The 15,908-nt window shown below is 40.6% G+C and overlaps 1 protein-coding gene across 2 annotated transcripts; it reads right to left on the bottom strand.

The window, feature by feature from the left end:
- Positions 1-2,665: 2,665 nt before the first annotated feature.
- On the bottom strand, positions 2,666-14,320 carry mtap (methylthioadenosine phosphorylase). Of its 2 annotated transcripts, XM_030788060.1 has the most exons (8): positions 14,274-14,320; positions 13,612-13,698; positions 13,274-13,332; positions 12,735-12,902; positions 9,065-9,167; positions 8,362-8,601; positions 4,404-4,526; positions 2,666-3,546 (listed from the first exon to the last, which is right to left on the bottom strand). In XM_030788060.1, the coding sequence occupies exons 1-8, from the start codon at positions 14,295-14,297 to the stop codon at positions 3,508-3,510; spliced, it is 843 nt and encodes a 280-aa protein (XP_030643920.1). In that variant the 5' UTR covers positions 14,298-14,320; the 3' UTR covers positions 2,666-3,507. The 2 variants fall into 2 exon arrangements, with proteins under 2 accessions (XP_030643920.1, XP_030643921.1); XM_030788061.1 differs by lacking the exons at positions 2,666-3,546; positions 4,404-4,526 and adding an exon at positions 6,809-6,944.
- Between the last annotated feature and the right edge of the window lie 1,588 nt (positions 14,321-15,908).

The raw sequence follows: 15,908 nt of genomic DNA, 5'->3' as shown, positions 1-15,908 counted from the left end.
GATAAAACACATTTACTAATTTATTGACACTTACAATCTTAACTGTCTGACGCAGACGGGTCATGACGAACTTGCTCGTTTTTAGGTCTCACTACCTAAATACCTTATTTATTCGGCTGAAATGCACTATAAAATCAGGGAAACGGTTATCTCAAGGAAATATGAGCGTTTTCCATGCTGGACAATTGTAGATTATGAAAGAAATAGTAGTCGATGCTGTATAATGCGGCAACTATGAGTTTTGAAATTTAGATATTATAAAGTGTTGGTGAAATACGCATTTGTACCTTTATAATAAAATTACTGCGTCGTTCTTTATTATATAAACGTGCTGAAACGAAAGCGAAGATTCTACAAAAATAATTTTAGGCAAATTATAATATTTTTTTTGCCCTGGTCACAACCCCTGCTTGATTTAAAAATATGCAGAGTTGTTCGTTTTTTGTTTTGTTTTTTAAAAATCTGACTAGTGTGGTGCCGTCAAGTTTGTTTGATTTTTTTTTACTCTATAGTATATTTTACAGAAAAGTTTTTTTGACAGATACATTTTTAAAACGTAGGTTTACACGCATGGAAAACTCCATGTGGGCTATGTAATAAAGCTGAACTAATTCTGACAAAATATGTGACACACCTAAAGTAATAAACTTTTCTTTTTTAGAAAGTAAAAGAGGGCAGGTGAAACGAAACTAGGAGGATTTTACTTTTTATCACTCCGGGTTAAAGGTTTTTGTAGGGGAAAATATGATACAATACAAATATCCTTACTTTAATTTATTTCCGCAAAATGAAAAGCAGATATATAGAACTTACCGTTTTGGTTTTGCGTACAGTAAAGATTTGCACATGTTGATGGTAAATGCAATAGGCGATAATATCTACACCTTTTAGCCCTTAACGAGGCGTGTCCTCTGTCTTACCATATGACACTTTTCTACCTAGTTTTAACAAGAGAGGCTTACGAAATTTTTTGAAGGATATTTTTGTGTTGTTTGGTTGTGCAGTATTCTTCCATTAAATTGAAAAACTCCAAGAAAATGTCAACGGAATTTATTCACGCATAATTTAAAAAAAGACTACAGCATTACCTCCGGCGCCTTGCCTTCTGCGTGTGCCTGAGCCCGTGCACGAGCGCTGTATTATTATTCCGTGTGGCAGGAGATAACGTTAGGCGTCTCCTCCAAATTCAAATGTGAAGACAGAATTTGAAAACATTATGGACATTGTTTTATCGTTTAAGTGTACTCATATATTGTTATATTATTGATTAAACTTTATGTATCACTAAAACTTGTTTCTTCTGCACAATTGCGGCTAATTAAATACTTAACATTAAGAAATTGTATTGTCCGTTGCTTGTCTGTTTACACATGGAAAACGTAAACAAAGCGACAAGAGTCTGTGACGCCCTGTGTAATAGTCTTATCATTTCACACCAGACCGGCAGGCAGCCACAAATAACTTTGGAACATGGGTGCAAAATGCTACACGCATAAGAGACAGGGTGGGAACCGCAGTCAAAGGCGCGTTGCTTATTTTGCCAAATTATTAAAACTATGATAAACAACATCTTTTATTCTGATTGGAATTAATTGTTATAGAATGCTTTTCTAAGATTGCTCGTCTCTGGAGATTGTACTATGAGATAATATAATTATGTAATATACTCATCTAGAACGCCAACAGGAATTCGCTCGAACTGGCAAGTGCCGGTCACGTGACAATGTATGGATACTGTTATTGGCAAGCGTGTGTGTATGTGTGTTGATTATTACATTCTACACCAAAGGCCAGAAATGCAACCTTTTGTAAAGTACATACCGAAAAAGGAGATGAAATATATTTTAACATTAAAAATGTTTTTCCCCAGAATACCAGAGAAAATCCAACACATATAAAAATTTCAAGCTGCAGAAAAATAATTTACAAAACACTATTTGTAAAAATACAGAAACACACATTAATGATTAATTAAGTTGATCATTAAACCACATGATATTCACTATGCCAAGAAAAAAAATACAGTAGATGAGGAAGGGGGAATATAAATTATATATTTGTTGTTTATTACATTATCAATTATTCATTGTTGTTAATAACAGTACACTGTGTGCTAATAAGGCAGCACAAACAAAATCTACAAAAAATAAAAAAAAATAAAGACACAGTTGATTATTTATCTCAGTTTAGAGATGATTATATTTCTATGTGTAAAAAGGACCAGATCAAATGACAGTCTGAGGATTCACGTCAGAAATCTTAACATGACAAGACGGTTGGGCTTAGGTTGCTTCCTCATTTCTCAAAATGAAAGCAGGAGAGTTTTTGTATGAGCCTGGATGTGTGGCAGACTGCTGGCTATGTTTTAAAACTACCTCTTCAAAACGAACACCTCTCTTTTCCAAGTAATGATTCATATACAATGCCATATATAACCTCCATCTTCCCTACTGTGGCTCGAAATTTGTACGACGTTTTTTTTTTTTTTTTCCTTTAGAGAATTCTTGTAACAGACGACATAGTCTGGCTCCTAAACTCAAAATGGAGGAGGTGTCTCACAGTCAGGCTGCTCTGTGATAACCACGTGATAGAACAGCACAGCCCCAGGTTTAAATGAGTAGTTTTTTCTTTTTCTCTTTCTTTCTTTCTTTCTCTCTCTCTTTCTTTCTGTCTTTCTTTCCCTGGGAAGTGACATTAGACCTTTTTTTTAAAACGATGTTTAATCTAAATAGTGACTGCAGATCTTTCACGTGGAGTTACAGCTACTTACTTGCACCGTGCATGTCTGACAGTTTCATTAAAATAACAGAATACAAATGCTTAAATGGAGATAAACAGTAACAACGCAGGTATATTTCTCACATAATGAGATTATTATTTAAAATATGTAAGGCATATACAGTCTTGTACAAAAAACAGACATTGTTTAAACCTTTTACAAATTACACACTTTGTCATCGTGAACACATTTTTAATGGTAATTCTGTTATCAGGTTTCAAATGGAAAAGCAATTACTCAGAAAAGTAATTACTCGGTAAATGAGTCATGCGATTGGCTGTACACATGGTGGAGCGGACAGATAACCCAGGCCTGATTGACTAAAGCCTTTAAAATATACAGCATTGTTTGGCTCACATAAAGAAAAGTAGCATGCAGCCAGTCCTTGGTATTTGACTTGTAAAGATAGGTAGTGCTAGTTCTGATTTTATGTTACACTAATGGATACATTAAATCTCAACCTTATGGCTTCAGGATGTGAACCGCTAATCGAGCACAAAACTGGACCCCCCCAAAAAAAGGAAAACCCCCCCAAAAGTAGTATGCATAAGACAGAGGACAAAGGAGTGATCCTACGAATATGGAAAGAAAACATTCAAGTCAGCAAAATTTTTTTTTTCTTTTGTTTGTTTTGTTCTTGACTTGCATGACTAACAGTAGAAATGCGACAGTGATTCCACACAGGCAGGAATTGACTCATTAAGGCATCTGCTGTGGATGAGTGTGCATCAGGATTTTGGAAGCATTACTGAAGTTTGGGCCATCGCCTGAAAAACAATGAGAGCATGAGAGCAAAGGTTTAAATCTGAACAAACACTCAACACAGATTATTTCATTTCGAAAAATGCAAAACGCTGCATTTTTACGCTTTGTTTTTAGGGCCTTGTTTAATTCGGTTTGCGGCCTATGAATCACAACCATAGGTACATGTTGGAAACACGCACGTATATAAACATAGCACATGTTCCCACACGCACCCACACACACACACACACACACACACACACAAAAACATATGTCTTAAAGGACCTTTTTGTCCTGACTGGTTTAGCTTCCTGTTTTAATAGTGCTCTATGGTGTGTTTCTTCGCCATCTCTCATCTTTCTATTCCTCATTGGGCGCGTTATCGTGTCAGCAGGCAAAATCTGTCCTGAGTGTTTAATGTCTCACGATGAAACACTTTGGGCTATAATTTATGTACAGTGTGCAGCACTAAAAGCTCACATAATTATCATATTGTCCCTATTCTTTATTACTGTTGTTGTGGTGGTTGTTGTTGTTGTAGTTGTTGTTCTCCTCCAGAACCAGACTTGTGAAATCCTTGTCTAGAACCGTCTTCTGAGGACGTCAGCCAGACTCTGCATGGTGACCCGGACAGAGCCACAGACACAGAAGACACTGTACACTGTGAATAGTTTTGCTTATGCAAACTCATGTGGAAAGTACAAGAGAAGGTGGTTTCTTTTAAGCTAACAAGTTCCTGTGTACGCAGTACTGAGTTTGTTTGTTTGTTTGTTCAGTTCTTTCTCCTGTGGTTTGTGCAATAAGGGGGTTTTATTTTCTCCCTTCACACCCTCTGTGTGTGTGTGTGTGTGTGTGTTTGTGTGTGACAGAGCACACTCACCTGCTGTGCCTTCAGCGTGTGATCCCAGTCCATCTCAGCGATACGCGGGATGGCCGTTAGCAGGATGCTGCTGGCCTTGTTGGCGTTCTCTTTCATCGTTTTCAGGACGTTGTCAACACACACCTGGGGGTGGGGGGTGGGGGTGAGCATGTGGGTGGGGCAGTAAATAAATAACAATTATTTGCATACTTTTTCAATGACCCATTTTCTTTTTACGTGAAATCTAACGGTGCAGGTCTACATCAGTCACTTTGAGTAATTTTTTTTTGTTGTTTTTTTTTAGACAGGTGAGTTTAAACATTGTTCATTATGTTCCATAGGAAAACGAAACTTGTACACCATATGTGTCATCAAGACGTGTTTTTTTTCAGATGACTGGAGATGGGTTATGGCAGACTGCCACGCACTGAAAAACTGCGTAGGAGACTCACGTACGCATAAAGAATTGTGAACATAACACTCTAGCACAGTGCAGCACTGCATTATAGATAAATACACATTAACATCTGAATATTTATCCAACGCTCTTATCTACAGCAGCTTAACCAAAAATTGACAGTTGATAGATAAACAACGCTAGGACAGCAGTCTGCGAGAGTAAAGTCAATATTTAAGATCTAGAGAATCTCCTACAGGGGCCTTTAACCAAAAAAAAGAGGCGGCTCACACAGCTAGCTGAGAGGAGAATTTGAACAGAGACGTGTGTGGAGACAGGCGTGTGTCCTCGCATGCTGTCATTCCCTGGGTCATATCAGGTCTGAAACATATAGGCCAGATCATGCTGACACACCTGGGAGGTTTTGCATGTAACAACATCGCTTTTCCAGTTTTTCGTGTTTGAGTTGAGTACTTCCACTTTCATTTTTTATCTAACCTCCCTAAAGCTCCTAGCAACCGCTTCTATGGCTCTCCTTGTCCTGCCGCATAAGTTTCGTTTTTTTTTTTTTCCCCCTCTACGCATCAGTCGGACAGAAGCTCTCAGCAGTCCATCATAGAACCCCGCAGTTCATGACGGGCAGGAACACCTGAAATGATCTGATAAGATGAACAAAGGCTGACCTGAGAATAAACAGGGCCTGTATTGTAAACAGCCTCAATGCAGAGGTTCATAAAAATTACAATATCATTTAAATAGAACACACACGCACACGCACACACGCACACACACGTGAATGGCAGCAACTGTTAAGTGAAACCATGCTTTCTCTACCTCTCTCTCACTCTCTGTAAGAGTTAGGCCAGTTTGACAACGGAATCTTTTTGTTGCATGAATACTCAGACTGAGGGACAAACTGTTGAGTCATTGGGAGTTTGAGATCTTGGCTTTTTAAGCTTGGCTTTACTGGAGACGTGATGTTTGGTGTTTACAGTCAACAACATCATCCAAAGACTGGAAAACATGGCTGGTTTATAGATCCATTGTGACCTACGCACTATTCTTATCAGAGAACAAAATGCAATTTATTTCTCATTAGGAGGCAATAAAGATTATTTTATGTTGTCGCGTGGCGAACTCGAGGGAGCAGAGCAGAAGTCGGGAACACTCCGGACACGCTTTCAATTCTCCCAAAACAGAAACTGATGCTTATTTAGCCAATAGCAGTGAAAAAAACATTACAAAACAAAACGAAGAACCCCAGGTCGACTACAGTTATAATCTAAGCTGAGAGCGTGCATATACAGGAACCATATCACAAAACAAGTCGTAAAGCCTTTGTGCTACAGAGCGAGGTTTTAGAGCCTGTATGCTTTAATAAGCACTGGTTATGTTATATACAGCTGAGTCAGCAGTTAGCCCTTGGGATGATCATTTTGGACATCAGGATTGTGCTTCATGTAATGCCACGCATACAGAACATTTCCTGACGGTAAACGAGTGAGAATTAGTAAAACCAGAAATGCCAGCTCTAACCGACCGTTCTCTGGGAGAGACTGCTCGCACAAGATTGTAGTCAAACATAAAAAAAAAAAAAGAACCCCCCCCCCCCGAAACATTTGCCTAAGCTATTAACAAGGCCCCGAAGCATTGTTTATTGAGCCTTGGTTTGGTTATCCAAGAGCATGCCGGTCACCATGAGCTGCTATAACCTGATCCCAGATCAGCCAATGAGAGCCAGCCTTAGCTCTGCCAGAGCCTACAGCTGTTGAGCAGTGACTCATCACTGACTCAACCTCCGCTGGCAGGCCTCACACACCGGAGGCTGGCAGGAGGGAGCAGAGAGAGAGCGAGAGAGAGAGAGAAAGAGAGAGAGTGTTTGTAAGAGGGCGGCGGAAGGATGTGGTGAGGGTTGTGTAGTTAGAATGAAGGGCAGCCAAAAGGTCAGGAGCAGGAACTCGGAAGGAGAATTCCAAAATATGGGTTGGTGGGGTTGGGGGAGAGGTGGGGGGGGGCGAACCCTCCTCCGGAATTACTATATCGCCTGGCTGACTGGGTGGCCGGTAGTCCGCTGATCGGAAATCATAGTCGGATGACCTTGTCTGACCTTGGCAGGATGGTCCTTAGCATGACAACTGCCGCAACAGCTTGAGTTGTTATCTTGCCTTGAAAAAAAAAAAAAAAAAACCTTTCATCAATCTGACGCTAAAAGTCAGTTTGGGATCGTGCAAGCCTTGTTCTCAAACAACATGAAAAAAAAAAAAAAAGAATCTCTACAGGAAAAGAAAGAAAGAAAGAAAGAAAAAAAAACAATGTCCCGGTGATTTTCACCGCTTCTAACTCATAGGATTTTATATGTTTCCTGTTTAAGCTTCTCAGACGCTGAGGATGTTTGACACTAATACCTGTTCACCAAAATATCAACTTGTCTTTTAACTGGGTGCTGCAGCTCACTCTCCCTTTGTTTAGCTTCTTTAGAAGCTTCCGGAATGGTAGAATAGGAGTAACATTCTCTTTGTCGCTCGGAAGGTGAATTTTATTGACTTAATAATCCTCCCATTACAAGTCCACGCTCTCTCTTTGGCCAGGCCCAAATTCACTTTTCAATACGGGGGAAATTTTCAATGTTACGCTCAACGGACAAAGCACTTCTTTAAAAGCTCCGATGTTCTCCTAGCTTAAGAGTCCGGCCCCTTTTTTCTTCACCGAAACAGTTATATAGTCTCAAAAATACCACGTCGTAACCACAAGAGTACAGTGAAAGACTCTGAAAAACTGCCCCCCCCCAAAGAAAAACACATCATGAAAGATGTAACAAAGATTGAAAAGAAAGTGGCTTTAAGGTCATTTTCTATTCATATCTACCTCTGGCCACCAACACTGCACTTACTGAATGCTGAAATAATTTCAACATGTCGTAATGGTTGAATGTGGGCCAGTGTCTTTTGGTGGAGTATTATCTCATAGACAGAATCTCAAGTCAAAGCTGTGGTCAGCACACTAAGGCACCCTTGGTTTCTTTTGAAGGCTCTCCACCCTAAAAATGCGTCTGAGTAAGAACTAGGCCATCATTTCATGGCACCAGCGTTCGTTCACAAACTTCATGTTGCATTCTTTCCACTGAACCTCGAGTGGCTCTTCTGGTTTGATTGTTTTGTTTTTGGGACGAGGGCGAAATAACCGATTAGCCAGGAATTCAAGACGCTGAAAATCAACGACAAACGAACGCAAAGCTACCATTGTCACCCTAAATGTTGTAGATACGGAAAACATCTCAATAAGCATTCCTTACATATTTTAGAGATCGTTACACATAATACGAGTTCAGCCTGTGAAACTGCCATCCACACACACACACACACACACACACCCACACCCACACACACCCACACACCCATTTTCCCATTTTGGGTTTTGGGGAGTTTTTTCTTGCCCGCCATGAGGATTAAGTCGGGGGTGCTGTCCTGTTTTGATTTTGATTGTTGTGGCGTGTAAAGCCCTTTAAAGCTGTAAACAGTGATACTGGGCTCTAAATAAACATGAAACGTGAAACACACACACACACACACACTTTTCCCTCACCGCCTCCTCGTGCTCCTTCCAGCAGTCGTAGTCGGTTGCCATGGCAATGCTGGCATAGCAAAGCCCGGCCTCTTTGGCCAGGACCACCTCGGGTACGGTGGTCATGTTGATGACGTCGGCGCCCCACTGGCGAAACATGAGGCTCTCCGCCCGCGAGGAGAAACGAGGCCCCTCGATGGTGAGCATGGTACCCCGTGGGTGGCACCTCACACCAAGAGCCCGCGCCACCTCCAGCAACACCTGACAGAGAAATCAGGCAGAGGAGAGGAGAGGAGAGGAGGTTGGAAAAACATGGCCTTTATTTCATGACACACCTGTATGTCCTGATGTGCTTGTCTCACTGGGTTGGTATTTAATTACACTCACGTGTAACAGAGATTGAGACCTGCTGGCACTGGAGGACAACACTGGGTTCCTCAGTTAGCCACATCACTTGAGTCAAAAGTCAAAAACATCCAATCAGAGAAGAGCTGAGGAACATCGCTACTCTACAGTCTTGACTTCTTACTCAAGTCATCTGTTATCTTGACCTCTGGTTAAAGTTATGTGGCTAACTGAGAAATCTTGCTTTGTGGAACACCTTTTGTGGAATAACTGCTTTGTGGAACCCTCTTGAGAAATGGATCTTCACCTGAGCCAATAAACCCAGGAGTGGGTACAAAAGTACTGATGTACTTGTTTGGGGGTGAGGAGAAGTACAGACCTCTCTAGTCCTGGTGCAGAAGGGCTCAGCCATGGGTATGTGACACACACCAGGGGGGCTGGTGGGACGTCCGTCGTAAAATGTCTGAGCCCTTTTCGTGGTCCTACAAAGGTAAAGGAGAAAGACAGAGAGTGAGAGCGAGAGAGAGAGAATGATAAACACGAATTTCACAAACACTGGCAACCGCTTTCATTCTCTTCGGACACAATAAGAGGTTGAGAAATGTAGGTAAGGGACATAAAGGGGATAAAAATGTCATTCAAAAAAGACATGAAACTCTGAAGAGTTAACTGAACCCTGTTCCCTATGAAGACTCTATAAAGATGATATCGACTTCTCAATACCACCCGTGTGCCTGCAATATTCTCAACTCATATTTCAACTCATGTCATTGACCTTGTCAGCATTTTCAAACCTGTTTATTTCATATCTGTTCTGTAAAGTACCGTACTCTAACTTCTTGTCAAGGACAAAGCAGTAAAAGTTGATTGACCAGGTGGATGGGTCCCAGAGGTGGCATAATGAGTTGATTTAGTGTTTTAGATTCCAGTACTTGCACATACTCTTATCTTTAAAATCGGAATGGCAGGGACGCTGCCAAGCTTTGCATGGTCGTATAACGATATTGTGAAAGGCAGTCCAAAGATTAGTTTATCTCAAAATTTACTGCGAGAACTTTTTTATTGTTGTTTTAATTGAGGAAAGACACGTGGCAGATACGTGATAATGCTCACCTTAATAGGTCAGAAATGGTTCAAAACAATGTATCCAAAAAAAAAAAAAAAAAAGATTCTTAGAATTTCAGTGTTCTAGAACGGCTATAGAAATACTATGGTTTTAGAAGTTCTGGTTCTGTATGACTGTCAGGGATGCGTATCATACATCTCTCTAAAAAAAATCCAAGAATAAGTGTCAGTGAGTCTGTGTGCTGTCGCAGACTGCCACGCCATCACCACGCCATGGAAGGAGCCGGAAAAAGCATGTTTCACATGATTTCCACGTTTTCCTTCACATTATTTTTGAGTCTCGTAACTTCGAGGAAATGCATGAATGATGAGAATGAGTAAAACAAAGCTGGTCAGAAGTCACACCGGATAATGCTATGACAACGCCGTGTGTGCTGTGGGGTGTGTCTGCTAGCCTGTCTGCATATCTGTGTGTGTGCGTGTGACTGTGTGTGGTGTGTGTGTGTCAGTCAAGGACAAACATCAGGTCTATCAGTCCATTTAAAACGCCTGAGAAGAAGAAATAAAGAAAAAGCAGTGGTGTCTGGAGAGGAACTGAACGCTAAGGATGAACTCTTAAGCACTGTGCGTTTTAATCGGGTTCCCTGAAAACCATGATTCAGAACGTTAAGCCATAATTTCATTCTCTTTCACTTTTGTTTCCTGCCAAACGATAAAGAGAGAGAGGTTTTTTTCAACATACATAGTATGTCAATTTAATCTGCACTCATACTGGACTATCACTTTCAATCACCTTATACACATACACACACACACACACACACACAGAGAGAGAGAGAACAGTGGTGTTTGAGATATTTTGGACACCGAGATTTCACCGAAAAAGTTGAAAACCGCATCTGCGTGGTGGCGTTTGTGAACGTTTCAGTTGAAATACGCTGGTTCAGGATATCAAGCTTCTATGCAACAGACTTGTACCACATTTTACTGCATTGACAAAAAAAAAAAAAAAAAAAGAAACGCATTTGATATGCTGATCTGTGTTAAAAGAGTTTCAAATCCTCTTATCACCTTCTTTTGAACTGAGAGGAGACCGACACAACAGTCATGCAGCACAGCATTAAGAGGAGAGATGGTGTGTGTGTGTGTGTGTGTGTTTGGGAGGCGGGGGGTAAATAAGCACATTTCCGATCACAGCGAAATGAGGTCGAACAAGTCCAGACATGTAGCTCGATGCCCCCCCCCCCCCCCCCCCCCCTCTTAAAATAACCGGCTATGAAAAAGGAGTCAAACGCCGTCAGCGGGATACCATAGGCGAACCAAGTGAACAAAAACACGGCCTCTGGTCTTGCTTGGCAACAACAAAAGGGCCACGGCTAAGCGACAGAGCGGGGCAGGAACGTTCTTTAAGGGGACAGCGTGTTACACAGGGCCAACTTGTCAAAGACGCAAGGGCCTCGATATGACCCAAAAGGGGGCGGAGAAACAAACTCATCCGTCATCATAAAGTGACAAAGCCTGAAAATCGTCACGCTTTTGAGTTCATCCTCCTCGCTCTCTGACCCAACGCTGGCAATAAGGGCCAAGAAAAGGGAAGTTTTGACTGGGAAAAAAAAAAAGAAGAAGAAACACAGCGGAACTGCATACTCGTGTTCTTCATTCAAGCTCTCCACACACTCGGGTGTCACAGGGCGCCTCTGTTTCATAATGCCCCATACACACACACACGCATTCCAATCTTAACTACATAACAACCTGGTGCCACATCTTATAATGAAACCAAGAGATTGAGTGAAAGAGAATTATCAGCTAATGACAAAATTTGAATTTGATTACCACATACATTTTGTGTGCTATGCAGGAATTTTCTTTGGTTTGGTTTGTGGGAATGGTAGTTTCAGAAATATCACGAGACAAAAAAAAAAAAAAGGATGCCACCTGACATTCAGGAACTACAAGATTTTTTTTGTTTTTTATCGTGTGAAAAGTTCCACCAAACTTTTGAAACAAAATATGAAAGACTTGCAGACTGTTGTACGAATGAGGCGAGACTTGCTTGAGGACCCTGCGTTGAGAGAGAAGAATGCAGAGAAACTACAGGGAATATGAAACCATCAGTGACAGATAAAACCCAAGAGATTATCTTTCACCGCGCAGATCATCTGGCTTCATTCATTTATTGGGTTGTTAAATACTTATTCAGTCAGGGCGCTCACAGGCGTGTTTCTCTTTCAATGTATCATCAAGCTAACTAAGAGAGCAACCGCAGAAAAGCAAATAACAATGCTATGTTCCTGGCTGGTTAGCAATACAAATACCACCCAATTCCACTGAACTGTGACCTAGCAAGAGAGAATTAGCTTGGAATTGTACAATTGCGGTTGCTATGACTTCCTAAATTGACGGTTTTGACTAACAGCGTGTTATTTATATATATATATTAAAAAAAAGCTAAACAAAGCAGGAAGTGTTTGTTTAAACACTGTTCCTTTCTCTCTTTCTTTCTGTTGTGAGAATGGGAGGCTAAAGTGAAGAGGAGACATAAACACACAAACGTAAACTCTCTCAGGAGGATCACGTCCCCTACTGAAAACAGAGCATCCTCTGAAAGTGTAAAATACTCCCTCTTTGAAACTGGAAACTGCTTGGGTTACCTCAAAGAATTCATACCGGTGTCACGGTCTTGAAACATTTGAGCTTTCCGTTCAGTGAAAATGTTGCTGCTAATCACAGCTTTAACTTGTTACCAGGCAACACAGTTGCAACTAGTTTCTGTATCCCTTACTGTGCACTTTGCTCTTTACTTTGGCCCATAGAATCTTAGCTTGAAATCGAGAGGCAGAAAGAGAGGGAGAGAGAGAGAAAGACAGAGAAACAGGGAGGAAGTGCAAAAGAAAGAAAGAAAGAAAGGAAGAAAGAAAGAAAGAAAGAAAGAAGCAGAGGTCATATTTTGGGGAGCATTTAGTTATCCAAAGCCTTCCTACCTGTCAATGAACTGGTCAATGATCACGATGTCTCCTGGCTGGATCTCCTCCTTGAGCGACCCACATGCCGTGGTGACCAAAATATGTGTGCATCCTTCCTCCTTCAAGGCCCAGATGTTGGCCTGGTAGTTCACATTGGACGGCATTATGGTGTGTTGCCTTCCGTGCCTTAATGAGGACAAAAATACACAAATGAGTCAACGTATCTACTGCTTACAATTTACAATCATTTTTATTGCAGTTCAAGATACACTAGAGGGCGTCCTAGGCTAGCATTCTCCAAATGTAGTTCGGGAGGGACAAAGTGCTTCCGGTGATAATAGCAACCACAGTGTTGGCTGAGGAAAGCAAGTATGTGTCTCCCAGAGTACATTAGCGTCTGTTTATGAAGTGAAAACCAAATAGCAGCAGGACTTTTCTACTCCAGGGCCAGATTTGGGGGATCTTCCCAAAGGCCTTAGTCAGAAAAAAGCCGATCTACGGTAAATTAAAGAACATCCGGTACACATTATGAAATCAACATAAATACGTGCCATTACCTTGCAAGGAGAACGCACTCAACATTTTTAATTTTACCCACAATAAGTGCGTCTGAGGGCTGATGGAAGAAAACAGAAAATGCCATTATGTAGTATCAAATGTCATGTCTCTTCCCAACTGTAAAAATATCCATGTTAATCAACTCCCAGGCTGTTTCGTAAGTTAAACAGCCAGAGTAATGCAAATGTTGTGGTGCTACTCATTTGAAAACAATATAAAGCAAGGTGCAATTCCGGAATTGTTGCCATCACAAATCTCATTCCGTGACACTACTCAGATCTCGTCAAATAGCGTAATTATTAACCAGTCGAGAGCAGTGCCAAAGCTGGTTACTCACCTTTCCAAACGGGGTGTCGACATATCGCTCCGTCCTTCCCTCTAAAATATCTGGATCATCAAGTCCAGACCCTCCGATAATTCCAATCTACACATAATATGCAAAGAATGTTCAATGCTTCGGAATATAACCCTCCAATATGCAATTATAATATTATTATATGCCAGTGATGATGTGCGGTATGATATTCAGTACTGCAAATGATAATGTTAGAAAAACAGTTATGCGGTGTATGTGCAAGGGCAACGAAACTGAACTAAATCGTTCGCGCCGAAGGTTAGAGGAATAACATTTTAAGAACTTTAAGAACCGCTATTTTTGTTACACGCTTGTTATTGGCCTAGTTCATCTTCTCCATGCGAGCCGGATTAGACTAGAATGTGTTTGGATGTAGAGACAACAGGTCAATCAGAGGAGAACAATAACAGTAAATTAACGTCATTTAGGTGATTATAGATTTAGATCTGTCAAGCAAGCAGTCAGTTTACAGCACTACACGTGCACGTGGTGCTGCAGATGATCCAATTCGTGATGGCTAACGATGTTGCTAACAGTCCATTTTTTGGCGGTGATGATGATATAATAAAAGTAATATGATGTAATTATTTCATAACAATCGGTGACTTTACATGTCATCCTTAGTTGAAGTCCAGTACAGTTACCTTTATTTGAGTGACTGCAGTCATCTCTTTGCTGAGACTGAAAAGATTTTTTTTTTTTTTTTGCCTACTTCCTTTTTCTGACTACTGACGTCAGGTTTGGGCGCCCGTTTCCGCCACTTGAAAAAAAAATCAAGTCACATTGTATGTCATAATAATGAGAACGTATCTCATAATTGTGACTTAGTATCACATAGTTTTGATTTTGTATCTCATGAGAGACTCATATTTTTGTGATACGTTCAGTAAGTCATAATTAAGAAATACAAAGTCATAATTATCAGATGTTAAGTGATAATTATTAGATACAAAGTCCTAATCATGAAATAGTAAGTCATAACTATGAGATACAAAATCATGATTATGAGACACTAAGTCATAAATATGAGATAGATTCTCTTTATTATGACACGCTATGTGAGTTTACACCCCCCCCCCCCCCCCCCCCAGCACAAAGTGGCAGAAACAGGCTTCCATAGTTGAATGTGCATCGCTCACTGACTTTAAACTTTAAGGGTACGCAGCTTCTTTAAGCAATCTCATATGTGTTTATGTACGCCTCCTGAGTGGTACTGACATTTTCTGCGTTGTAAAATAAATGCTGGACGGTGTTATGAGTAATAATCTATGTCTTCCTTAATCCACGTCATTATTTGACAACATTTCAGAAAAAGTGGAGCGATTGCTGGAGGTTTAAAAGAGTTTATATCCAACAGTGTACTGGAGGGTATGATTCTGGATATAGAACCCACCGTTTTCAAACCACTCCTGCTAAATATCTGACTAAAATGTCCTCTGGCTGACTGATGTGACTACAATACTATGATTTTTCCAACATGGCTGAATAATTTAGCTGTGAAAAAGTCATAGAGCATTCCATTTTTAATCTTCCAACCGCTCTGGGAGTAATTAGAACTCACATCTCTCTCGTCGCGAATCTCCTTATTTCCAGCATGAGGTCATAAACCTGAACATCCACCATCCGAAGTACCAAAAATATGTGAGGGTTTTTTTTTTTCTTTACAAAAACTTGTACACAACATTCATGATTAAATCAGAGAAAGGGGAAAAAAGTAGTTTGGAGAAAACATTTTGGGGAGATCATTTTTATGTTATCTGAACTGCTTCGCTAGAACGCAATAACTGGAGAAGAAAAAAAAACGTTGTGTCTGACTTTTTATGATCTTTGCCTTTCTCAAGTCTTTTCTCTCTGGATCCAGCTTGTAAAAGTCATACAAAGTGCATAACAATGATGAAACAAAGCAGGGTATTGAGGAGCAGGTGAGGTGACAGAGAGTTTTGGAATTAATAACAGCTGGAGAACAAAAGCACGATTCACACTTGTGCACCTGCAGGCAGGGAGGAGAATTTTGACCGTTTATTGCAGTTAACCTATGGCATACAAATCAAGTCCTTCAGGTTCCAAACCTCCCTTTATCCATCCATGCCTGTCATACATCATCATACCACAATATCACGGTCATTAATAATAATGCGTCAGCGTTTCTGAGCAGCAGACAAGAGTACTGTGTGATGGAAATTGTTTAAAAAAAAAAAACACTCCACTTTCCCTGAGATTGTTTCTAAAAAAATTCTTAACAATATTAAAGGGGGGGGGGCACAAATTATTGAACAAAT

The sequence above is a fragment of the Chanos chanos genome, chromosome 11 (genome assembly GCF_902362185.1).
Source record: "Chanos chanos chromosome 11, fChaCha1.1, whole genome shotgun sequence".
Classification (NCBI taxonomy): domain Eukaryota; kingdom Metazoa; phylum Chordata; class Actinopteri; order Gonorynchiformes; family Chanidae; genus Chanos; species Chanos chanos.
Note: the sequence above shows the minus strand (reverse complement) of the source record. Positions and strands in the feature narration are given on the sequence as shown.